At 43.9% G+C, this 25,800-nt stretch overlaps 1 protein-coding gene across 1 annotated transcript in view; it reads left to right on the top strand.

The window, feature by feature from the left end:
• TDRD1 (tudor domain containing 1) overlaps positions 1–25,800 on the top strand; it is a 127,848-nt gene that overhangs the window by 2,425 nt on the left and 99,623 nt on the right. The window contains exon 2 of the mRNA XM_040322138.1: positions 4,079–4,239. Coding sequence (XP_040178072.1) covers positions 4,128–4,239 — 112 coding nt within the window. The 5' untranslated portion in view covers positions 4,079–4,127. The remainder of the gene's footprint in view (positions 1–4,078; positions 4,240–25,800) is intronic.

Genomic DNA, 25,800 nt, shown 5'->3' with positions numbered 1-25,800 from the left:
GACCGTACTGCGCATGCTCACAACGTCATTTTCTCCCCGACATGCTAGTGCGCGGTTTTACGTTGCGCCGGGTTTTGATAATCGCGCGGGCCGTAAAAAAAAAAAAAAAAACGAGTTGCGGCGGGAAAAAAAAAAGTTGAAAAAAAAAAAAGGACGGCGACACGGGATAGAACGGTCTACTTTTACAAGGTGTAAACAGTTTAGGCCTTGTAAAAGCAGCCCTAATTTTGCGTTTGCAAACTAATACTTACGGAGAAAAAACGAAGCGTAAAAGCTTTGTGGATCTCCGTATGCTAATTTGCATACCCGAAGCGCATTTCGACGAGAAATGCCACCAGCGGCGGCTGTGGTACTGCATCCTAAGATCCGACAGCGTTAGTCCCTTACACTGTCGGATCTTATGCCTATCTATGAGAAACTGATTCTGTGGATCAGTTCCATAGATAGAAACAGGGATAACGACGGCGTATCAGTAGATACGCCGGCGTATCCCTTTTTGTGGATCTGGCCCAATATTTTTTACATTTCTGCTATAAAAAACATATTCAATAAAAAAAATCCAATTTCTTCCAATATGTATTCTGTGTTTTCTGGTAAAAAAAAAAAGAAAAATCTCAATAAGCGCATATTGATTGGTTTGCGCAAAAGTTACAGCGTCTACGAACTGGATATTTTTAATTTATTTTTTACTAGTGATGTCAGCGATCAGCGACTTAGACCCCGTTTGACACTGAGGGCGTATTGTAGGGCACTGTAGCGTTAAATATAGCGCCTGCAATCCGCCCTCAAACGGCTGCTCCATTGTCTTCTGTGTGAAAGCCCGAGGGCTTTCACACTGGAGCGTTGTGCTAGCAGACGGTAAAAAAAGTCCTGCTAGCTGCATTCTTTGGAGCAGTGTGTTTACCGCCTCCTCCACCACCGCTGCCCATTGAAATCAGTGGGACAGCGCGGCTATACCGCCCGCAATGTGCTGGCTTTCAGCAGCGCATTGCGGGCGTTCTTAACCTTTCTCGCTCGCTAGCGGTGGGGTAAAACTGCCCCCGCTAGCGGCCGAAATGTGCCGCAAATGCGCCCATAGCGTCGGCAGTAAAAATAGCGGAGTTTTACTGCTGACGCTATGGTGGCTCAGTGTGAAAGGGGTCTAATAGCGGGACTCCGATATTGCGGTGGACAGTCGGGACACCTGACAACTGTTTAGGAACCAATGGCGCTAATACAGTCAATCAGTGCTAAGAATGTACTCTGTCACTGTACTAATGACACTGGCAGGGAAGTGGTTAACATCAGGGGCGATCAAAGGGCTGGGTGTTCTCCCAGGGGAGTGTTTGTGTACAGTGGGGGGTGCTTTTTTCTAGAGGCGTGGATCAGTGCCCCTGCTTTGCAGAGACACAGGATCTATGTCTTCCCTACTGACAGAACGGCTATCTGCCTGTTTACATAGACCGCCGCTCTGTCAGTGTACCGACGCATTTGCGGGTGCCAGCGGACCTTCGAGTCCACTGTATGCACCAATCGGCTTTCAATGTGTAACACAGAGGTAGAGGCCACCGCATGCACTCGGGCTCTCACACTGGAGCTGCAGGGGAAGGCATTTTTTAGGCCGAAAGCGCACAAAAAACACCCCAGTGTGAAAGGGGTCTTGAAAAGCACCTCTCAGGGAACACATTTATCACCTCGATAGCCTCTGTAGTTAAACCCTTCCCTACCAGTGTCATTTATACAAGGATCAGTGCATTTTCTATTTTTTAGCACTGATCACTGTATTGGTGTCAGTGTTGGGCTCTCAGCCCTTTCTTCTCTGTGCTCAGGTTGCTCAGCTGTCGGTTTAATTGGCAGAACTCCTCGTTCCACAGTGGCTCTCACCTGGTGATCATCTCCTACTCGTCGTCAATCCCACAGCCAACCCTTCTGGCTATTTAATACTGCCTGCTTCATTTCATAAATGTCCTTGCCTAGTAGAATACAAGCTCTCCATCTTCCTTACTAGAAGAATGAAGAATCTGCCTTGTTTACATAGGAAGACTGACATTCTGCCTTGACAAACGATCGCCGGGTTTCCGGCGGACATCAGGACCGCCGGATTTGTCCAATCACAGTGAGAGCGGGGGGCACCGGTGGCACGCATGCCCCAGATCCCTTGATAAAAAAATATCACGGTGCAGGTAAGCCAGGTGCGCATCTTCACTGGTCAACAATTCGATTCCACAATGCATCGCGATTACTGACAAGCTTCCACTTCTGGCCGCCTCGTCAGCACTTCCTCCCTGCAATCTTCTGGGGCACATCACAGGTGGGGCGCTTTTACAACATGAGGGCAGACAGACAGTACAATTACAATACCATTTAAACCACCTGAGCCCCGGGCCATTGTCAAATGACGGCTACACGGTGGCTCTGAAAATCCAACAGACGTCATATGACGGTCCTGGATTCCTCCGCCACTGGGGGGGCGTGTGAGCGCGTCCCCGAGATGCCGATGCGCGTGCCTGGCGGTCGCGATGTCTGCCAGGGTACCCGCGATCGGTAATGACAGAGCAGGGACGTGGAGCTCTGTGTGTAAACACAGAGCTCCACGTCCTGTCAGGAAAGAGAGGAGACCGATCTGTGTCCCTTGTACATAGGGACACAGCATCGGTCACCTCCCCCAGTCACCCCCCTCCCCCCCAGTTAGAACACATACAGGTACACATTTAACCCCTTCCTCAGCCCCTAGTGTTAACCCCTTCAATGCCAGTCACATTTATACAGTAATTAGTGCATATTTATAGCACTGATCGCTGTATAAATGTGAATGGCTCCAAAAATGTGTCAAAAGTGTCCGCCATAATGTCGCAGTCCCAATAAAAAAATCGCAGATCGCCGCCATTACTAGTAAAAAAAAAATATAATTCTGTCCATATTTTGTAAGCGCTTATTGCGATTTTATTTTATTTTATTTATTTTTTTTGACCAAAAATATGTAGAAGAATACGTATCGACCTAAACCTGAGAATTTTTTATTTATTTTTTTAAATTGGGCTATTTATTACAGCAACAAGTAAAAAATATTGTTTTTTTTTTCAAAAATGTTGCTTTTTTTGTTTATAGCGCAAAAAATAAAAACCGCAGAGGTGATCAATTACCACCAAAAGAAAGCTCTATTTGTTGGAAAAAAGGACGCCAATTTTGTTTGGGAGCCACGTCGCATGACCGCGCAATTGTCAGTTAAAGCGACGCAGTGCCGGAAGCTGAAATTTCACCTGGGCAGGAGGGGGGTATATGTGCCCAGTAAGCAAGTGGTTAATATAGTAAGAATCAGAGGGCTCTGCTCGTTGAAGCTTACATTCTAAGAAGGAGTGTCTTTTATATTTTATGAAAAAATGGGTAATGTATAGTGTTTATGTGCACTAAAATTGGGTTTGATAACATTTGTGCAAATATCATGTGACAATGCAACTATCACCATTTTATTCTCTAGGCTCTTTGAAAAAATAAATCCCATATTCAGGGCTATAATGTGCATTCAAAGGGGTTGTATAGGTTTTTATTTTTAAACAAACACGTTGTACTTACCGCCACTGTGCAGTTCGTTTTGCAGAGTGGCCGCGATCCTGCTGTTCTGGGTTCCCACAGTGGCTCTCTCGGCTCCTCCCCACTAAAGCTAACCCCCTCTGGGAAGCTCTTTCCCAAGGGGGTTAGCTTGCGGGCGCGCTCCCATGTCATACACTTTGGGGATATTTATTATAGCAAAAAGTAAAAAACATTGCATTTTTTTCAAAATTGTCGCTTTATTTTTGTTTATAGCGCAAAAAATAAAAACCGCAGAGGTGATCAAATACCACCAAAAGAAAACTCTTATTTGTGGGGGAAAAAAAGGACGCCAATTTTGTTTGGGAGCCACATCGCACGACCGCACAATTGTCAGTAAAGCGATGCAGTGCCGAATCGCAAAAATGGGCAAGGTCCTTTAGCTGCATAATGGTCCGGGTCTTAAGTGGTAAACGTGCAAAAAATAAATAAATGTCACGACACTAAAAGGGGTTATTTATTTATGTCACATTCATTGCTTATGCCAAATTGTTTTTTTTTTTTTTTGTAGCTAGTTGACAGAATTTATTTAAGGCTCTTTCGTGTGATTTCTGTGATCCATGGACAAGAGAGCTGTAATGCAACATCTTTCTCTGAGGAGACCCCTGTCTCCGCCTCAGATGTTTGGGAGTGTGGCAGTTGGACCTGGAAGAGATTCCTATCCCATGACAGGTACTCTTAGAAATGCAATTATTCTTGTCAAGTGACATACGACTAGTATTTGTTTTTTGTTTTTTTTTTCCCAAACAAGATTCATTGAATACAAATTGTTCGTACAATATAAGAATAGAACAGTCATGATCATACAATTGGTGTGTTGTCGGAGTCAACATAAGAAATATTATAAACAAATTCGCTAACTAAGAAGCCAACATTGTGCAAAGACAAGGAAGGCAGCTGTGTAAATCCCCCAAAAATTAGGGTTTTGTCAAGGGTATAGAAAGTTCAGAAAGGAGATTCAAAACTATGGCCAATGCCAGGGTTTGACAAATTTGCTTGGAATCTAGGAGCCAGCTAAAAAAGTTAGGAGCCAGAAAACGCACCCCGTCCCGACGAGCTTGCGTGCAGAAGCGAACACATACGTGAGCAGCGCCCGCATATGTAAATGGTGTTCAAACCACACATGTGAGGTATCGCCGCGATTGGTAGAGCGAGAGCAATAATTCTAGCCCTAGACCTCCTCTGTAACTCAAAACATGCAACCTGTAGATTTTTTTTAAACGTCGCCTATGAAGAATTTAAAGGGTAAAAGTTTGTCGGCATTCCACGAGCGGACGCAATTTTGAAGCGTGACATGTTGGGTATGAATTTACTCGGCGTAACATTATCTTTCATAATATTAAAAAAAATGGGGATAACTTTACTGTTTTATTTTTTTAATTAAAAAAAGTGTAATTTTTTCCCCAAAAAAAAGTGCGCTTGTAAGACCGCTGCGTAAATATGGCGTGACAGAAAGTATTGCAACGATCGCCATTTTATTCTCTAGGGTGTTAGGATAAAAAATATATATAATGTTTGGGGCTCTAATTAGAGGGAAGAAGATGGCAGTGAAAATAGTGAAAAATTACATTAGAATTGCTGTTTAACTTGTAATGCTTAACTTGTAATACCAACGTCCACCACCAGATGGCGCCAGCTCACTCATCTGGTGGTAATAACTTGTAATACCAACGGTTCACCACCAGATGGCGCCAGGATTTGTCGACCCCTGGCCAATGCGACCCTCCTGACCTGCAATGGGAAGAGGAAAGAAAAAATGTGATGCAGGGAGACCTGTGGTGGTGTTGGGGGGGTCAATAAATCACTGGAGATCTCTGCGATGGGGGGGAAGCTGTATATATAAAAAAAAAAAAAAAAATATATATATATATACATTTTTTTTTTTAAACTGTCATTTTCTGTATCGTTTTTTGGCCGAAATTTCCATTCGGTGCACCTCTAAGCCATTACCATTTACTAACAAAAGAAAGCCAAATTTGTTTTGAAAAAAGCAAGGTGTAATTCACCTGAATACAGATATATAAGTAGTTGTGGTGATATGTATAGACATACTAACACTTGTCAAAGTTGCAAAATTGTGTTTAGGGGTTAAATAAGAGGAATTGCACAGAGCAGCTCGGTCCTCCACTTGGGTCCCCTGCTGGTGCTCCTGGCTCCTCTTCTTCTTGGTGTGCCACCATAGGAAGCCGCTTCCTATGATGGCACACCTGCGTGCTCGTTCTCGAACCACATTGCCCATGTCTATTCGCAACCACTTTAACCCCTTCCATACAGGACATTTCACCCCCTTTCTGCCCAGACCAATTTTTAGTTTTCAGCGCTGTTGCATTTGAATGACAATTGCGCGGTCATGCAACACTGTACCCAAATAAATCTTTGTTTTTCCCCCCACAAATAAAGCTTTCGTGGTATTTGATCATCTCTGTGGTTTTTATTTTTTGCGCTATAAACAAGAGTGAGAATTTTGAAAAAAGAAAACATTTTTTTTTTACATTTTGATTTAATAAATATCACAATTAAAAAAAAAAAAGTTTCCTCAGTTTAGACCGATACGTATTCTTCTACATATAATTTTTGGTGTGAAATACCCTCTGGACAGGATTTTATAATTTGTCTCCTGTATTTTGGTGCATATAGATGATTTAAGTGCACAACTGATCATGTGTTGTTGTTGTGGCTGAGAACTGCGGGCTTTCTTGTGTATGATCTTTAGAAGATGCTTCCTTCTGGGATCACAGCAATGCAGACTAATTTGATGCAGTGTGTGGCGTATGGTCTGAGCACCTGACAGCTGACCCCACCCCTTCAACATCTGCAGCAATGCTGGCAGCACTATATGTCTATTTCCCAAAGACAACCTCTGGATATGATGCTGAGCATGTGCACTCAGCTTCTTTGATCAACCATGCCGAGGCCTGTTCTGAGTGGAACCTGTCCTGTTAAACGCTGTATGGTCTTGGCCACCGTGCTGCAGCTCAGTTTCAGGGTCTTGGCAATTTATAGCCTTTTTAATTATTATTATTTTTGTTTTCAAAGAACACTTACAATGTACAAACAAACATTAAGGACCACACACCACAGGACGGTGCGCAGTCCCAAAATATAAAAAGGGAGAGGAAAAAAGGGGGGGGGGTGTTGGTGCATTACATTAAAACACCAGTATAAACATTGCCCGCGAAACCTGTCCACTCAACCGACACCACTCTCTCAACCCCTCGTTACATACTTCAACCAAATTATAAGGATTCATTTGACAGAACCATCCACTCCAGCAAGAGGATGAGAGATACGAAACCCACCATACTAGGGGGACCGTGTACCCGCACAGGCAGTGAGGTGCATATTGTAGCTGCTAAGAGGAGAGATAGGATAACTTCATACAATGGTGAAATGTAATCCGTTACAGTGAGTAGATCCACCCCCCCCTCCCAAATCTCTTCAAATTTAAGAAGCGCCCCCCCTGCTCAAACATGTGATGGGGGTGTAGTGCTCTTCCAAGACAAAACTATGCGTTTCCTAGCATGAAAAAATAATGAAGTGAGTAGGGTTCGTATAGCCGTAGTAGGGGCCAGGTCATCTACCAACCTGAGCAGACAGTGTTTTACAGAGGGATTTAAAGGGATAGTGGTCACCTCCTGCACACACAGCAAAACTCCCTCAATATTTCTGTATATCCGGACAGTCCCAGAAGATATGCATAAAGTCTGCTCCATATGCGGCCTCCAGGCCACTGGGGGGCGCACGCCCGCTGCGTCAGGTGCCGATGCGCAGGCCTGGAAGCCGCGATGTCCGTCAGGCATCCGCGATCGGCAGTCACGGAGACAGGGACGTGGAGCTCTGTGTGTAAACACAGAGCTCCACGTCCTGTCAGGGAGAGGAGACTGATGGTGTGTCCCTTGTACATAGGGACACAGATCGGTTACCCCCCTCTCACCACAGTAAGAATACTAATTAGGGAATACATTAACCCCTTCCTCGCCCCCTAGTGTTAACACCTTCCCTGCCAGTCACATTTATACAGTAATCAGTGCATATTTATATCATTGTTCGCTGTATAAATGTGAATGGTCCCAAAAATGTGTCAAAAGTGTCCGATGTGTCCGCCGCAATATCGCAGTCCTGACAAAAATCGCAGATCGCCGCCATTACTAGTAAAAAAAATAATAAAAATAAAGTCATAATTCTATCCCCTATTTTGTAGACGCTATAACGTTTGCGCAAACCAATCACTATACGCTTATTACGATTTTTATTTTTACCAAAAATATGTAGAATACGTATCTAAACTGAGATTTTTTTTTATTGGATATTTATTATAGCAAAAAGTAAAAAAAAATTTTTTTTTTTCAAAATTGTCGCTCTATTTTTGTTTATAGCGCAAAAAATCAAAACCGCAGAGGTGATCAAATACCACCAAAAGAAAGCTCTATTTGTGGGGAAAAAAAGACGCCAATTTTGTTTGGGAGCCACGTCGCACGACCGCGCAATTGTCTTCAAAGCGTGACAGTGCTGAAAGCTGAAATTTCACCTGGGCAGGAAGGGGGTATATGTGCCCAGTAAGCAAGTGGTTAATGTATAAAGCAATAGGGAAAACAATTTAATTTAATTAGGTTCACGCTTCCTATCAGGGAGAGAGGCAAGTTCTGCCAGATGCAATTTTTTTGCTTAAAAACTGTTATAACAGGCGCCACCGTTCACTAGGCCATCTTTATGTAGATCAATAATACTATTTTTTCAGATCCTCAGAGTTCTTTGCCATGAGTTGCCACGTAAAAACTTCCAGTGATCAGTATGAGAGAGTGAGTGTCATGACACCAAATATACCTAACACACCTGAGACCTTGTAACACTGAGTCACATGACATTGCGGAGGGAAAATGGCTATTGGGCCCAATTTGTACATTTTCACTTAGGGGTGTGCTCACTTTTGTTAGCGATTTAGACATAATGGCTGTGTGGTTATTTTGAGGGGCAGCAAATTTACTGTTATACAAGCTGCACACTCACTACTTTACATTGTAGCAAAGTGTCATTTCTTCAGTGTTGTCACACGAAAAGATAGAATAATATTTACAAAAATGTAAAGGGTGTACTCACTTTTGTGAGATACTGTACGTGTGCAGTGACTGAATAGCTCAGGTGGGGTTGGACTAGGAAACAAACACGCCTAAGCTCATCCCTTATTGACCTCTACAGGAAATGAGTGGCAACAGGAACTACAGTGCCCAGCAGGGAAGAAGATTTAACATGAATTCTGCATCCTCATTTAATGCCTGCTTTGAGCGTGAGATCCTTTGGCTGGTCTTGTTGAGTGGCAGTCAGTTCTCTGTTGATAATAATGTGCCTTGTTCGCTTTTGTTTGCTGTGTTGCTCACTCCCCAGTTGGACTGCTTTTGAAAGTCCTAAGGCCTCTTTCACACGGAGCGGATCCGTAATTGATCCGATCCGTGTGTGTCCGTCGGCTCAGCGGGGATGCCCGCTGAGCTTTTGGCGGACAGGGCGGTCCCCGCACACAGTGTAGAGACCGCCCTGTCTCTCCTCCGCTCTCCCCTATGGGGAATCGGATGAATACGGACCGTGTGTCCGTATTCATCCGATCCGTTCCGCCGGACGGACGAAAAATAGGGTTTTCTTCCGTCCGCAAAAGGATCTTTGCGGATGGTTGCGGACGTTAGCGGATCTGCAATCCGCTAACGTCTGTGCAATCCCATAGGGATACATTACAAGTCCGTAAACGACTTGTAATAAACGGACGTTCGTCCGCACGTCTGAAAGGGGCCTAAAGGTTTAGGACGTCATGAGTCCCTCAATGGATGAGAAACATAATGGGATTTATGTACTCAACGTAAAGTCCTTTTTCTTGGTGTCCATTGAATAATACAATTTCCACCCCTTCATGTATTTGATCAGTGAAGCCTAATCAGCGCACATCATTGAAGGAGAACAAATTACACGTTTGCATAGTTTTATAACAAACTATTAAAAACAACAGTTTTTTATTTTATTTATTTTTTCAACATTTTCAGTCTTTTTTGTTTAGCAAATAATAAAAACCCCAGTAGTGATTAAATGCCACCAAAAGAAAGCTCTATTTGTGTGGAAAAAAACAAATAAAAATGTCATATAGGGTACAGTGTAGCATGACCACGCTGAGAGCTGGCCTGGGCAGGAAGGGGGTTTAGGTGCCCAGTAAGTAAGTGGTTAAAGGAATCCATGTATTCCTAATCCTTAATTTGTCATGAATTTATATTACATCAACAATTTTTTTGTTGCATAATGTTTCCCCTGTATATCTATTTACATCCAGGACACATCCACCACGATAAGAGAGCCCAGAATGGGTTACCTTCTGCGGAGATTCACACTTGGTAAGTTTCTGTTCTGGTAACTAGACTTTGTGTAGTTTTTATTGCTGGTCTGTTTTTTAAAGTTGAAGTAGACCGTGTTTTTATATATTTTTTATTTTAAATAACAAACGTGTCATACTTATCTCCACTATGCAGTTCGTTTTACACAGCGTGGCCCCGATCGTCGTCTTCTGGGGTCCCATGCTGGCTCTCGCGGCTACTCTCCACCATTAGATAACCCCCTCTGGGAAACTCTCTCCCGAGGGGGTTACCTTGCAGGCGCACTCCTGTGTCTTACACTCGGTGTCCATAGACGGCGAGTGTATGACTCGGCACCGGTGCCCACGTCATTGGGTTTGATTGACGGCAACGGGAGCCAATAGATGCAGATCTATCAATCCAGTCAAAGCCGTGACTCCAAGGAGAGGACGATGGCGGGGACGTGCCCATGAGGCCTCAGGTAAGTAAAACGGTGGGGGGGGGGGGGGACACTGCAAGGTGTTTTTTCACCTTGTACGTTTACAACCCCTTTTAAGTTGTACCTACAGGTATGCCTAAAAAGGCTTGCCTGTAGGCACAGTGAATATTTCCTAAGCGTGCACGGTTTAGAGGATATTCACAAGGGATGCAGCCGGTGACGTCATCAGCACATGCGTTCTGAAGATACAGCATACCTGTGACTTCCCTTCAGAGCTCTCTGCCTTGGCTGTAACTCCTACGTGGGAGTGACATCATTTCGAATCGGCCATTCCTAAAAATGCCCAAATGCTACCAAGAAATGCAAATAATGTTAAGAACACCCAGTTATTTTGGCAAACAAACTGGGATTAAGATACTATCTAAGCAGCTGTTTAAAAACCATGCAAAATATCAAAAAATAGTATATAAATAACCTAAACGGTCCAGAAACTGTATTGGTCAGATACTAAAAAAACAGCGCGAACTGTTGAGCAATAGTGTCATGTGGCCAACTTCACAGTAAAGTCTTTGAGAACAGTGATGAACGATACAGTAGTTCAAAATAATGTCCACAGGTGAGCCTAGAGATAGTTGCAGTGTGCACCTTCCACCGATCACTCAAAGGTATAATCCACCTGGATACCCTAAATAGTTGTGAAGACATGTAAAGTTTTATTGACACATGTCAAAGTTGCAAAATTGTGCTTGGGCATTTAGATTTGTTTTACCCTTAGGCGTGAAGGAGTTAATGCACTTCCAATATCTTCAGATGAAGCAGCCGCTTGTTTATTTTATCGGTAGTGAAATAAAGCTTGTGCCCCCTTTCTCCGTGTGTATAAATGCGCATAGGTTCTGCATTTATATGTAAACGGCAGTGGCACCACATATGAGACATCACTGAAAACATCGGAGCGGGAACAGTACTGCTATGGCCTTAATTAAAGCGGTAGTTCACCCTGACCCACATGATGTTACCATCGAGACAGGCATTGTAGCGCGAGCTACAGTATGCCTGTCCCGATTTTTTTAACCCCGTACTCACCTCGTAGTCGTCCATCGTAGATTTCGGCTCCCGCGGGGAATGGGCGTGCCTATGGAGAGGGAGGATGATTGACGGCCGGCCCTGGCACGTCACTCTCCCCGAAGACAGCCGGAGTAGGTCTCGGCTCTTCACGGCGCGTGCGCACAGGCTATGCGCACGCGTCGTGAAGACCAAGCCTATTTCGGCTATTTCCGGAGAAGCGTGACGCGCCAGAGCCGGCCGTCAATCATCCTCCGTCTCCAGAGGCACGCCCATTCCCCGGTATCTTCGATGGACGACTACAAGGTGAGTATGGGGGGAAAAAATTCGGGACAGGCATACTGTAGCTCGCGCTACAGTGCCTGATTTAAAGGTAAAAGAAAAAAAAATTTTTTTTTTCCTGTCGATAGGGTGAACCCCCGCTTTAATGATCCAGGGTTAACTTTAAACTGATAACCTGTGTGGGCTTTTAAAGTGTCAGCCATGAGTAGTTTTCAGTACCGTAGTTTTTTGCCATTTCATAACTGCATGCAACTTTGAGTCTTGCCATGTTTGGTATCTAAGATGCACAGCTACACAGATATTGTGCGACTTTGAAAATTACAAGGGCCACCATTGATTCTCCAGGGCTGCCTTTGCTGTCAGAAAATATATGATGTTTGGTGGTTCTAAGTAATTTTGTGGCAAAATAATTTGTGTTTTTAACATGTTTGAAAATTTTTAAGAATTTCTCCAAGTTTATTTGCTAAAGCTGGAGAGTGCAACAATTAGGCTCACTTCTACATAGGAACCAATCGGCTTCTAACCTCAGCTTATTCAGTTAAACTTTGGCAATAAACCCTGAAGTTGGTTTGTTGTCCCCCACCGGAGCTCCTGGCCCTCTCACTTCTACCAAGCACCTCCGCAGAAAGCAGCTTGCTATGGGGGCAGCCGTTGCTCTGTGTCCCCATTCATACACGGAGCTGTGCCCCCCCCCCCCCTTATTGGCTCACTGACTTTGATTGACAGCATCCAGTGGTGCCGTGCTGCTGTCTCAGCCAATGAGGAGCGAGAGCCTCGGGCAGCTGAGACTCTTCTGCAATATTGTTGGCTTGTGATGGGCTGAAGGGGGCTGCTGCACACAGGAGTTTTTTTTTTTTTTTATCTTAATGCAAAGAATACATAAAAAATCTTCTGACTTTACAAGGGGATCATTGTTCTGTGTCTGTAGCCAAGATCTTTTCGATGGGCTCTCCAGAGATTAACGTGATTGGGCAGCATAAATTTAACATCCCACTGCCGTTTTCCCCCAGGTTATTTTGGGGACCCTTAGCTGGTCTTGGTTTTTCCTCTATAAGCCAAAATACACAGTTTGGAATGTAAATGTTCCTGTAATAAATGATAGTTTTGTTTTGTGCAGAACCCAAGGAATATAGCCCAGCCCATCATGGAGAAGCAGCAGCAAAAAATAAGTAACAATGTATTTTCCATTGGCAATGATCCAGCCATCTTTGAGAGCAGGGAACCTGCCAGAAACTGCCATAGTTGTGGTTTGGTTGGTAAGTCTGCAAACTGTTTCATTCTGAACTTCCATGTTGTCGTGTCACTGTCCCTCAACATGCTTGTGACTTCCTAAAATGTGGCCTGGTGCGGACACCATTGATCCACCTGGATGCATACATGTCTTCTGTAGTCCTTTAAAATTGGTTGCTTGGCTCAGCTGAGTGCAAATGTATGGGGCTCTTTTGCTGTTGGGCTTGAAACACATCAAGGTTGTTTTCTGACATCCGCTTTATGTGCGCATTTACCTATAAATCCTCTGGGTGGCAGGATCACATCTAGACAAAACGTAAAAGAAGAGAGTGCAAAGCCGCCCTAGTGTAAATCTGCTTTAATATGGTAAAGTTGAAAACACTACAATGGTCAAACTTGTATTGTGTGACGATAGATGCAACATAAGGATTCCACTGTGGCCGCACTCCTATAGCCACCTCAAGATCCTGACAGCGGAAGGCGGAGCCGTGGACATTCACCTTCGCTGCCCGGCTCCTGGAAGCACATCCAAGGCTATCCACCACCACGCTCGATGTGCAGATTCAAATGCACATGTGTCCGGTCCAGCCGGCACTTCTCTTAGAGGACACAGAAACCCATACAAGCAGCATACAGTGGGGAAGAGTGAGGACGTCACACAGTTGCCATGACAAAGCGTTTCAGAGAAATGCCGCCCTTTCTTAGGCCATGCCTCCGAAACACGTTGTCGTGGCAAATGTGTGACGTCCTCACACCCCCCCCCCCCATATCCTGCTCGTGTGGGTTTGTGTGTCCTTGAAAAGCAGAGCCAGCTGGACCGGGCGCATGCGCATATTGGGCTCTGCACGTCGAGCATGGTTGTGGATAGCCTCGGATGTGCTGCCAGGATACGGGCAGCTAGGTTGAATGTCCACGGCTCCCCCTTCCCCTGTCTGGATCTTGAGGTGGTTATAGGCAAGCGGTCACAGTGGAATCCTTATGACACAATGTAAGATTGACCATTGTAGTGGTTTTAACTTTACTATATTAAAGCCGAGTTACACTAGGGTGGCTTTGCGCTCTCTTCTTTTGTGTTTTCGCAGTGAAGCAAAAACAGAATAAAACAAATATAAATGTTCCTGACAGAGAAGAGCTATGCATTCACATAATCTGAAAGAGTTCGATAACTCCGCTTCCTCCACAAGGAAGACAACAAAGGGCTTTTTATATGCTGACCTGTCCTCTGCAAAAAAAACACTCAGCAATTCTGACCAGAGAGAGGACAATCTAAGATCCTCATTTCTCCAAAGTGCAGAATACAAACTCCCCATAGGATTCAAGTAGCAGTGTACAGGGCATGCGTGGGCCTGGCTGGCAGGATTTTGACCATTGGCTGTGCACCCCTCATAGTGCTGCACAGCTGATCTCTCACTATACAGGAGACAAGTAGGTATGGAAGTGGGTGAGGGGTCAGAGGCACTACAGGAATGGGAAGCATGTAATGCTATGTATAAAAAGAAATGTAAAGCTGTTTTTTAAAGCAAATAAACATCCATGTATTTCTTATGTAAACATCATTAACCACTTAAGACCCGGACCAAAATGCAGCTAAAGGACCTTGCCCCTTAAGGACCTTGCCCCTTTTTGCGATTCGGCACTGCGTCGCTTTAACTGACAATTGCGCGGTCGTGCGACGTGGCTCCCAAACAAAATTGGCGTCCCCCCCCCCCCCCCACAAATAGAGCTTTCTTTTGGTGGTATTTGATCACCTCTGCGGTTTTTATTTTTTGCGCTATAAACAAAAATAGAGCGACAATTTTAAAAAATGCAATATTTTTTACTTTTTGCTATAATAAATATCCTCCAAGTTTAGGCCGATACGTATTCTTCTACCTATTTTTGGTAAAAAAATCGCAATAAGCGTTTATCGGTTGGTTTGCGCAAAATTTTAGCGTTTACAAAATAAGGGATAGTTTTATTGCATTTTTATTATTATTTTTTTTACTACTAATGGCGGCGATCAGTGATTTTTTTTGTGAATGCGACATTATGGCGGACACTTCGGACAATTTTGGGACCATTGTCATTTTCACAGCAAAAAATGCATTTAAAATGCATTGTTTATTGTGAAAATGACAATTGCAGTTTGGGAGTTAACCACAGGGGGCGCTGATGGGGTTATGTGTGACCTGAAGTGTGTTTACAACTGTAGGGGGTGTGGCTGTGGGTGTGACGTCATCGATTGTGTCCCCCTATAGAAGGGATGACACGATCGATGCAGTGAAGAACGGGGGGAAGCCGTGTTTACACACGGCTCTCCCCGTTCTTCAGCTCCGGGGACAGATCGCGGGACTCCAGCGGCGATCGGGTCCGGGAGTCCCGCGGTCACGGAGCTTCGGACCGGCTGGGGTTAAAGGACAACGTACATATACGTTAATGTGCCCAGCCGTGCCATTCTGCCGACAAATATCGGTGTGAAGGGGTCCTTAAGTGGTTAAATATATTTTATTTGATTTTTCAGTGTTCCGCCTATCACGGATGTCCTCTCGTTCGAGACTGAGGATGAGAGGGCATCCGTGATAGGTGGAACACTGAACAGAGGCTCTGCTGGGAAGCCGAGTGTTCCGCCTATCACGGAACAGCAGAAGGAGGAGGAGGCGCGGCTTTTGAAAAATGGACGGCCGCGGTCTGAGTCTGCATGAGTCTGCATGTTAGGTAGCGGCGTATAAGACGACCCCCGACTTTTAAGAAGAATTTCATGGGTTAGTCGTCTTATACGCTGTAAAATACGGTAGTATTTGTTACATTGCGCAATATTTGCCATCCAATATGTTTTAGGCTCTGAGGGCATAGTGTTTAACCGACTGGGAAGAGCAAAGTGAAGACCTCAGCAGTTTATTGATCTGCATTAATACAGAATACTTCATTAATCCCAAAGGGAAATTTGGGACATTATTATGACACAGACACACTTAACAAAGGCAGCACAAGATCACAACAATAAACTGAAGATGCAAAAACGCCACAAAATTACCAATAACGGCTCTATATCACCAAATAAACAAAATTAAAATCTACACTGCAAATAAAACATTCATACAATTAAGATATGACATAGAAACAATAAAACAGTAAAATAACAAACTTTCAAATACAAACAATATACCACTTTCTCTAACACCACCCCAAATAATAACCCACACAATACCAACATACTATAAAAAACACCACAGAATCCTGAATAAACCAGAATGAAAGCTTCACCTCCAACAAAATGATTTCCTGTGTCACTCTGTGGTGCATCTGGATGTAACAATATGTCACTGATGATACTCTGCAGACTGACCAGCGTCTGATCCACTGAGCAGGCATGGGGATTCAAGAAACTGATGCGCTGCAGTTGGAAACAGTGTCACCTTATTGCTATACAGCATGGTGCAGTGGTTGTCAACTTATGAGCTAAAAAGGGCCTCAAATGCAGCCCCTGGCCTCACCATAGTGCCACACATAATGTTCAATATACACTATGTTGTCAAAAGTATTGGGCCATCTGCCTTTAATGGCATCCCGGCCTTAGTTCATAGGGTTCAATATTGAGTTGGTCCTCCCTTTGCAGCTATAACACCTTCATCTCTTCTGGGAAGGCTGTCCACAAACTTATTCATCCATGTCTGTATGGACCTTGCTTTGTGCACTGGTCCAAGTTATTTGGTGGAGGGTGGATTATGGTGTGGGGTTGTTTTTCAGGGGTTGAGCTTGACTCCTTAGTTCCAGTGAAAAAAACCTCCTAAGGCATCAGCATTCCAAGACATTTTGGACAATTTCATACTCACAAGTTTGTGGGAACAGCTTGGGGACGGCCCCGTCCTATTTCAATATGACTGCATTCCAGTGCACAAAGCAAGGTCCATAAAAACATGGATGAGTTTGTTTTTGGGGTGGAGGAACATGAATGGCCTGCATAGAGTTCTGATCTCAACCCCATAGAACAGCTTTGGGATGAATTGGAGCACAGACTGCGAGCCAGGCCTTCTCGTCCAACATCCATGCCTGACCTCACAAATGCGCTTCTGGAAGAATGGCCAAACATCCCCATAGACACACTCCTAAACCTTGTGGACAGCCTTCCCAGAAGAGTTAAAGCTGTTATAGCTGCAAAGGGTGGGCAACTCAATATTGAACCCTACAGACTAAGACTGATAGATGCCACTATAGTTCATGTGCGTGTAAACACAGGTGTCCTAATACTTTTGACAATATAGTGTATGTTTTATGTTTGAGAGGATTGACAAAGACTGCAGACCTAATAGATGAAATGAGGGTCAGAGTGTGAACATTCTAGATTTTTGGTCTGATGATATGTCACAGAAGACCATACCAATCTGGGAACATATTACATGAGGCTAGTAGAGATCAGTGCTCCCAGCACAGATTGCTCAAGTCCAAAGATCACACATCACAGGCCAAAGGGCCGCATTTGGCCCTTGGGCCACAGGTTGAGCACCAGGGATGTGGCAGGTATGGGTACAAATCACAATCTGTGACTGGACAGGATTACAGCTAAATGTAAAATGTGAATTATGTACAGTAAAGGTGTTTGAAAGGATAAATGGATATTTTAATCTAAGGTATGTACAAAAAAAAGCAAAACCTAATAAATGCACGGGACAAAAGCAGGCCAAGTTCTGGTGAACTTTTCTGTAAAATGTGTGTTTTCTGTCCAGGGTCCCGTAGATGTTCTCGGTGCCAAAATACTTATTACTGCTCTATAGAGTGCCAGAAGCATGATTGGAAGATGCACTCCATTATCTGCAAACCAACAACTACGTAAGTAATTATCCTAATTCAGGGAGTGATGATTACAGAAGAATTGTTCTTTCATGCATTTAACACGGATATAAAACAAAAAGATAAATCCACACTATTCTGATAAGCGGCAGGCTAAAAATGGTATATACAGTTTCATGCGGAAAGTATTCACAGCGCTTCACTTTTTCCACATTTCGTTATGTTTACAGCCTTATTCCAAAATGGATTAAATTCATTATTTTCCTCAAAATTGTACAAACGATACCCCATGATGATAATGTGAAAGAGGTTTGAAATACTTGCAAATTTATTAAAACTAATATCACATGTACATAAGTATTCACAGCCTTTAATCAATTCCTTATTGAAGCACCTTTGACCTCAATTAACAGCCTCAAGTCTTATGTATGGAGTATGATGCTAAAAGCTTGGCACACCTATTTTTGGGCAGTTTCTCCCATTCTTCTTCACGGGACCACTCAAGCTCTATTACGTGGTATGGGGAACGTCAGTGCACAGCAATTGCATTTATAGCATTAGATAGCCGAAGACGGACGCCCGACCCGCCGAAGACGGACGCCCGACCCGCCGAAGACGGACGCCCGACCCGCCGAAGACGGACGCCCGACCCGCCGAAGACGGACGCCCGACCCGCCGAAGACGGACGCCGCGCAAGACGCCAAAACTGTAAGTACAAAAAAACTAAAAACTTTTTTTCCACAGGAATTCGGGCCACTTTGGGGGTCCGCGGTATACGCGGGAGCGTGTTATACCGCGATAAATACAGTGTGTGTGTGTGTATGTGTGTATATATATATATATATATATATATATATATATATATATATATATATATATACACATACATACATACATACATACATACATACATACATACATACATACATACATACATACATACATATAATTGTTCACTTGCGTATTTTAAAGGATGGTGAATATTTCATTGGATACGTTTTAAAAGAATTGAAAATATACAGCACACTGGGTTCAAGCAATGGGGCTGCCAGTCAAAAAAGGTATCAGGATGTACAATTAATGCAAGTTTTGGATGTTCATCCCGTTATGGAGAAATTATTCCAAAGATCAAGATGCCGGTGGATCAGCCAGAAGGGCTACGCCAGATGACGGGCATAGAGATTTCCGGTGCACCAGTCATCTTTATGACCGTCGGAGGCCCGGGCGCGATGTTATGACGTCACGCCTGGGTTCCCGGAAGTAAACAAAGCTGCGGCTAGTAAGCATGAGATCGGTGATTTATTTTCTCTTTCGTTCATGGACGGACACAGCAGCATTGACCCTAGGGTTATGTATCTTTTCTCTAGGAGAGACTAGGCAGAAAACACAGCACTTTTAGTGTTAAAAACACTTTTCAGTACAGCACCTCCCATGGGGGTGTGTCCCCTGGGTACATCCCACTCTCTGGAAGCATCCAGCCTCAGTTTTCATCTGCCTAGCATCAGGAGAGCTTGACCATACATAACCTATCACATTGCTATAATCTTTTTATATGGACTATAAACTGAAGGACTTATGAATAAATGGTTGTGGAACAAATCATTTGAATTTCCATTATTTCTTATGGGAAAATTTGCTTTGATATACAAGTGCTTTGGATTACAAGCATGTTTCCGGAACGAATTATGCTCCCAATCCAAGGTTTTACTGGGTATAAGCTCCTGAAGAAGCTGTTCTCGCAAAACATGTAGCGTCCGCAATTTGTTACTAATCTATCTCTAGCCGTGGTCCATATATCTAGGTTTTTCATGCACTTTATTTAGCATTTTCTCCACTATTGGAGTTATCAAGTTTTTTACTGTAGACTGCTACGATATTGTTTTTATATGTAATTGTAGAATTTATATATAAATTGTTAAAACAAAAAAAAGACAAGGTTTTTTCTTTATATCAGTGGTGCCTATAAAGTAAAATGTTCTCATCTTTATTGTTCATTTGTTATCTTAGCGGTGTGCTTAGGGTCATTGTCCTGTTGGAAGATAAACCTTGCCCCCAGAGCGCTCTGGAGCAGGTTTTCATCAAGGATGTCTCTGTACATTGCTGCATTAATCTTTCCTTTGATCCTAACTAGTCTTTCAGTTCCAGCCGCTGAAAAACAGCCCCCAGCATGATGCCACCACCATGCTTCACTGTAAGGATGGTATTGGCCAGGTGATGAGTGGTGCCTGGTTTCCTCCATACATAATGCTTGCCATTCAGGCCAAAAAGTCCAACCTTTTTTTCATTAGACCAGACAATTTTGTTTCTCATGGTCTGAGTCCTTCAGGTGCCTTTTGGCAAACCCCAGGCGGACTGTCATGTGCCTTTTACTGAGGAGTGGCTTCCGTCTGATCACTCTACCATACAGGCCTGATTGGTGAAGTGCTGCAGAGATGGTGGTTTTTGTGGAAGGTTCTTCTCTCTCCACAGAGAAATGCTGGAGCTCTGTCGAGGGACCATCGGGTTCTTGGTCACCTCCCTGACTATAAGACCCTTCTCACCTGATCACTTAGTTTGGCCAGGTAGCCAGCTCTAGGGAGAGGTCTGATGGTTCCAAACTTCTTCTATTTATAGATGATGGAGGCAACTGTGCTCATTGGGACCTTCAATGCTGCTGACATTTTTCTGTACCCTTCCCCAGATCTGTGACGCTATACAATCCTGTCTCGGAGGTCTAAAGACAATTCCTTTGACTTCATGGCTTGGTTTGTGCTCTGACATGCACTGGTAACTGTGAGACCTTTATATAGACAGGTGTGTGCCTTTCCAAATCATGTCCAATCAACTGAATTTACCACAGGTGGACTCCAATCAAGTTGTAGAAACCTCTCAAGGGTGATCAGTGGAAACGAGATGCACCTGAGCTCAATTTTGAGTGTCATGGGAAAGGCTGTGAATACTGATCTACGTGGGATTTATTTTTTATTTTTAAAAGATTTCAAGCAAATTTCTTTCACGTTGTCATTATGGGGTATCGTTTGTAGAAGTTTGAGGAAAATAATCCATTTAATCCATTTTGGAATAATGATATAACAAAATGTGGAAAAGTGAAACGATGTGAATACTTTCCGGATGCACTGTACACACAAAGGCCCATCATGAAAAATAAAGGCGTAATATAATAATCTTTAAACAAGTTTTTATGTACAGTAGAATGATTTCTTCATCATAAAGCTACCATACAGGTCACAGGCTGTCAATCATGACAGATGGGTTATATCGCACCTTTCCTTTACAGGATAGTTCGAATAGACTTAGAATGGGGGTGGGAGCTGGTTTAGATATTAAAGCTTCAGATTTTTTACAATAAAATAAACATGCCATGTTTACTGCTCTGTACAGTGGTTTTGCACAGAGCAGCCCTGATCCTCCTTTTCTCGGGTCCCCTGGTGGTGCTTCTGGCCCCTCCCTTTTACTAAGTGCCCCCAGAGCAAGCAGCTTGCTCATGGGTCACCCAAGCAGGCTCATTCCCGAGCCGCTGCTCTGCGAGTTTATTCACTTTGCTTGGCCGCGTCCCTCTCTCTCCTTTTTGGCTCACTGGCTGTGATTGACAGCAGGAGACACTGGCTCCCACTGCTGTTTCAGCCAATGAGAAGGGAGAGTTCTCGGAGAGCCCAGGCTCTCCTGCACAGAACTGTAGAAAGATCCAGCGCAGGTTATTATTAGGGGGCTGCTGCACATATAAAACAATAATTCTTCCACTCTACAAGACTCTGATCTGGCCGCACCTGGAGTATTCCATCCAGTTTTGGGCATCAGTCCTCAGGAAGGATGTGCTGGAACTGGAGAGAGTCCAGAGAAGGGCAACAAAACGAATAAAGGGACTGGAGGACCTTTAGTTATGAGAAAGGTTAAGCACTGAACTTGTTTTCTCTGGAGACGAGATGCTTGAGAGGGGGATGATTTCAATGTACCCCACAATAGGGATAAAACTCTTTTGCAAAAGGGAATTTAATAAGACACACGGCCATTCGCTAAAACTAGAAGAAAATCGGTTTAACCTTAAACTGCGTAGAGGGTTCTTTACTGTAACAGTGGTTAGGATGTGGAATTCTCTTCCACAGGCGGTGGTCTCAGCGGGGAACATCGATAATTTAAAAAAATTAACTATTCGACATTGGAGGCCCTTTCCACTGTCATTTGCATAGAACTTTGTTCTCTATGGCAGTTCCTGCCTTACACTCAATTTTGCTTTGCCAAAGCGTGTCTGGTTGGTCAAAATCCCTTAAAACGGATCTTATCGCTGCTGCCATTGATCCTCGGATCATTGAGCATGTTCCACAAATGTCTATGCCCTTAAACTTTAATTCGCTACATGGCCTGCTGGGTGCCTCCTGACTTGTTTCCCACATTAGTCTCTTATCCCACAAGTTCTGTACTGACTTTTCGGAACAGCTTTGAATGCTATCATCAATCCTTGCCTGCTTCATCAAGACACAAGGTCTGGCACTTCGAGGCTGACCTGACAAAACCTGTTTGGAATAAAGGTGTGGGCCCCACTTTCCAGAGTGGGGGGACATCTGTTGACCTTTAGTGGCCACATGGATTACCTTCTTCCTGGATACAAGTGGTGGAGTCTCAGGGCTACAAACTCTAGTTACCTGCTCCCTCCTTGGTTTATAACGTAAAGCCTCCCTGTCTCCCCTCAGCAATCTGCCATCCCTTTTAGGCACTATTAGAATAAGTAGTCATTGCAGTTATGTCTGCAGAAAGATTTCAAGGGTTTTACCCCAACCTTTTTCTGGTCCTAAAACCCAAAGATTGCATTTGTCCTTTCTTGGACCTCAAGGCCCCGAATGTTTACATTCAGCTCTACATATTCTGAATAGAAACAATGAGATCTGCCATTGCTTCATGCATCAGGGGAACGTCCCTGCTGCAGTGAAAGAAGCCACCTTGCGCATGCCCACCTCTCCAGCATGCCAGAATTTTCTGCATTTTGCTGTAGGGCCTTTTGTACTAAAGTCTGTGGCCCTCTTACCCTTCTGCACCTTACATATTCACCAAGGTGCTGGCGCTAGTATTGGCGGTGTTGCAGGGGTATTTCCACTGTGGGTAGTTTGTAATACTTCCTGTTGTATAACAGTTTGCAAGGGCTCTGGCAGACACATTTGACTTCCCAGGCCAGAGGAAAACTCATGTTAATCCAGAAGCTGTCCAACCTCTGATTCTGCATGAGGGACTTAGGTTCAATAGTAGCCAGTTTTTTTGCCCAGTTGCACTTTTGCAATGCAGTATCTTGTCGTTGTGGGAAAAATCTTTCCCAGGATATACCAATGTGGTTAATGCAGTTAACCAGGCTGTACATGTCTCCTGGGTTGGCGACAAGGAGGTTGTTTCTTGCCTTGTTATTGGAACTTGTTTAAAAATAAAATAAAAATTTACTTTAGTGACCCTTTAACTCCTAGTACCATCAAGGGCCAGATCTCATCCCCTTCTCTGTTTCAGAGACCATTAGAACCTTACTCTAAATTAAGATCTTTGTGCAGGGGGACTCCTATGTGGTCCCCCAATCCACTCCCCCTGGTCTCCATGGAATCTAAACCCTATTTCTTTGGTGCTTCAGAAGCTCCAGTTTGATCAGAATTACTCTTTTTCTGACCCAAAAGGCTGTACAGCGACAAGGGGGAAATTGCATCACTTTCTTTCCAAGGAAGTGTCTGCTTCTCCCCTGAATCAAAACATTGTTCTTCTGTCCCTCTGTCTGGCTCCAGTGCATTAAAAGGAAATGTCCCTTCATTGGTTGTGTAGAAGAAAAAAAGAGAGGGGGGACTTTAAATGAGACACGCAGTCAGCAGTAGAGAGCCAGAAAATGGTATATTGATATGTAGGTCAATAACAAACCATGGGTTAAATACATAAAATCACAGCAAAATTCATATATGTACATAGGAACATGGTAAAACATGACAGTGGGTAGGGGTATGTGCTACACCATCTGAGAAACTTCCTGTAGCATAACCTCTCAATGACCATAATAATGTGCAAAATGTCCATGAGAGTGTAGAGAAATACATAGTCGGCTGAAACCTTGCATATACAGAGGCTCGACGCATTTCGTGGAGTATTGATATCCACTCTTCAGGAGCAGCAATGTCTAGTCTGAAATAGGACATAAAATGTCTGTCACTATAGTGGGGGAACAGCGGTAACTGCTGTAAATAAAGATTACGTGGCGTTTGGTTGTGTTTGGCGTGCGGACCACCGTTGGCTCCGTTTTTGGCGGCCTGTCCTCAACTGTTGGCCCTCCTTCAGATCTCGGCTAGCACTTACCCGTGCACATCTTGGCTTCCTATGCTCCACTATCAGGTAACTTATTCAGCCGACCACTGAGCTGCACTTTCTGTTCTTATTTAAGCACAGTAATGTTATCTGATCATTACAAACACTCACTTTTTTAGAGAAGCCTCCCAGATGCCCTGTAGCACCATCTACTAAAGGTCTTGCTGAGCCATCATCTTGTGGACATGTCTCCTCTGCGTGCCCTCGTTTGGGCTCGTTTGCGCCTTATGCTGCCACAGCTCCCGGACAAGATGCCCCCCCAGGGGACTCCTCAGTTCTCAGGACACCCATCTACAGGGTGTTCGTGAGTACCGTCAGTTAGGCCACATCATTTGTTACATACCATCTTTATTTACAGCAGTTACCCGCTGTTCCCCCACTATAGTGACACAGACATTTTATGTCCTATTTCAGACTAGACATTGCTGCTTCTGAAGAGTGGATATCAATACTCCACGAAACGCGTCGAGCCTCTGTATACGCAATGTTTCAGCCGACTATGTATTTCTCTACACTCTCATGGACATTTTGCACATTATTATGGTCATTGAGATGTTATGCTACAGAAAGTTTCTCAGATGGTGTAGCACATACCCCTACCCACTGTCATTTTTTTTCCATGTTCCTATGTACATATATACATTTTGCTGTGATTTTATGTATTTAACCCATGGTTTGTTATTGACCTACAGATCAATATACCATTTTCTGGCTCTCTACTGCTGACTGCGTGTCTCATTCAAAGTCCCGCCCTCTCTTTTTTTTCTTCTATACAACCGGGGGTGGAGGCTTGAGACCTCCGGTCCTTGCCTCATTCAAAGTCCCAAACCTCTTTATTCTTTGCCCTTCATTGGTTGTGATTCAGGCTGTGCACATCCTTCAGCCACTTCTTCTTTCAAAAACACTAGCTCATTGTCATTCCTGCTGGATCCTGTAAGAATGAACCAGCTTCACATTCCACCACTTGGTGGCTCAGATTGTTATCCAAGCAGGACTAATTAGCGGACCTCCAGCTGTTGCAGAACTACAAGTCCCATGAGGCATAGCGAGACTGACAGCAATAAGCATGACACCCAACGGCAGAGACATGATGGGATTTGTAGTTTTGGAACAGCTGGAGGTCCGCTAATTGCATATCCCTGCTCTAAAGGATCGGGTAACAACTTTTTCTGTCAATACACGCTCCCTTAGATCTGTAAGTGCATTTTGTGTTCTTTTGCTTCAAGCTTTTGTTTCTTAGATCTGCAAAGCTACCACTTGACCATACAGTATACAATTTTCCTTTAGATTTACCAAAAGCCATATAATATGAGGTCATACCTAAGCAACACTTTCAATTCGTATCCAATCAGGCAGGCCCTTGCACTACAAACAAATGACAATCACCAAAGCCTAGAAGTGGCCTTTGCAGCAAGGAGTACATGGAAGGGCAACACATGTAAAAAATAGTTCCCAGCTAACTTTCCAGCCACCCTGCAACAAACCAAATTGACTCTAACAGTTCACGTTAAAGCCAAGGGGTTTCATTTTCACACATTTGTGAATACACGCGCAAGATGCAGCAGCCACGGCACCCCAGTGTACTGCAGCCTTAAGACTAATTTTTAGAGTCTCCTGCCTGCAGGAAGCTCCCCCTTGGGTTGGCTACCACCTTTCCCTGCCAAGGCACACTCCTCTGGATCTATAAGGCCCTGGCCATAGACTGTTTGTATCTGAACTGGTTGAGATTCGAACCATTAATGGGCAGGCTGAATGTACCAAGTTGATCAATCAACCTGAATATACCCAGCCTGCAGGATTTGTTTT

This window comes from Rana temporaria, chromosome 8, assembly GCF_905171775.1.
Source record: "Rana temporaria chromosome 8, aRanTem1.1, whole genome shotgun sequence".
NCBI lineage: Eukaryota > Metazoa > Chordata > Amphibia > Anura > Ranidae > Rana > Rana temporaria.
The sequence above is the reverse complement of the archived record's forward strand: the minus strand, read 5'-3'. Positions and strand labels throughout refer to the sequence as shown.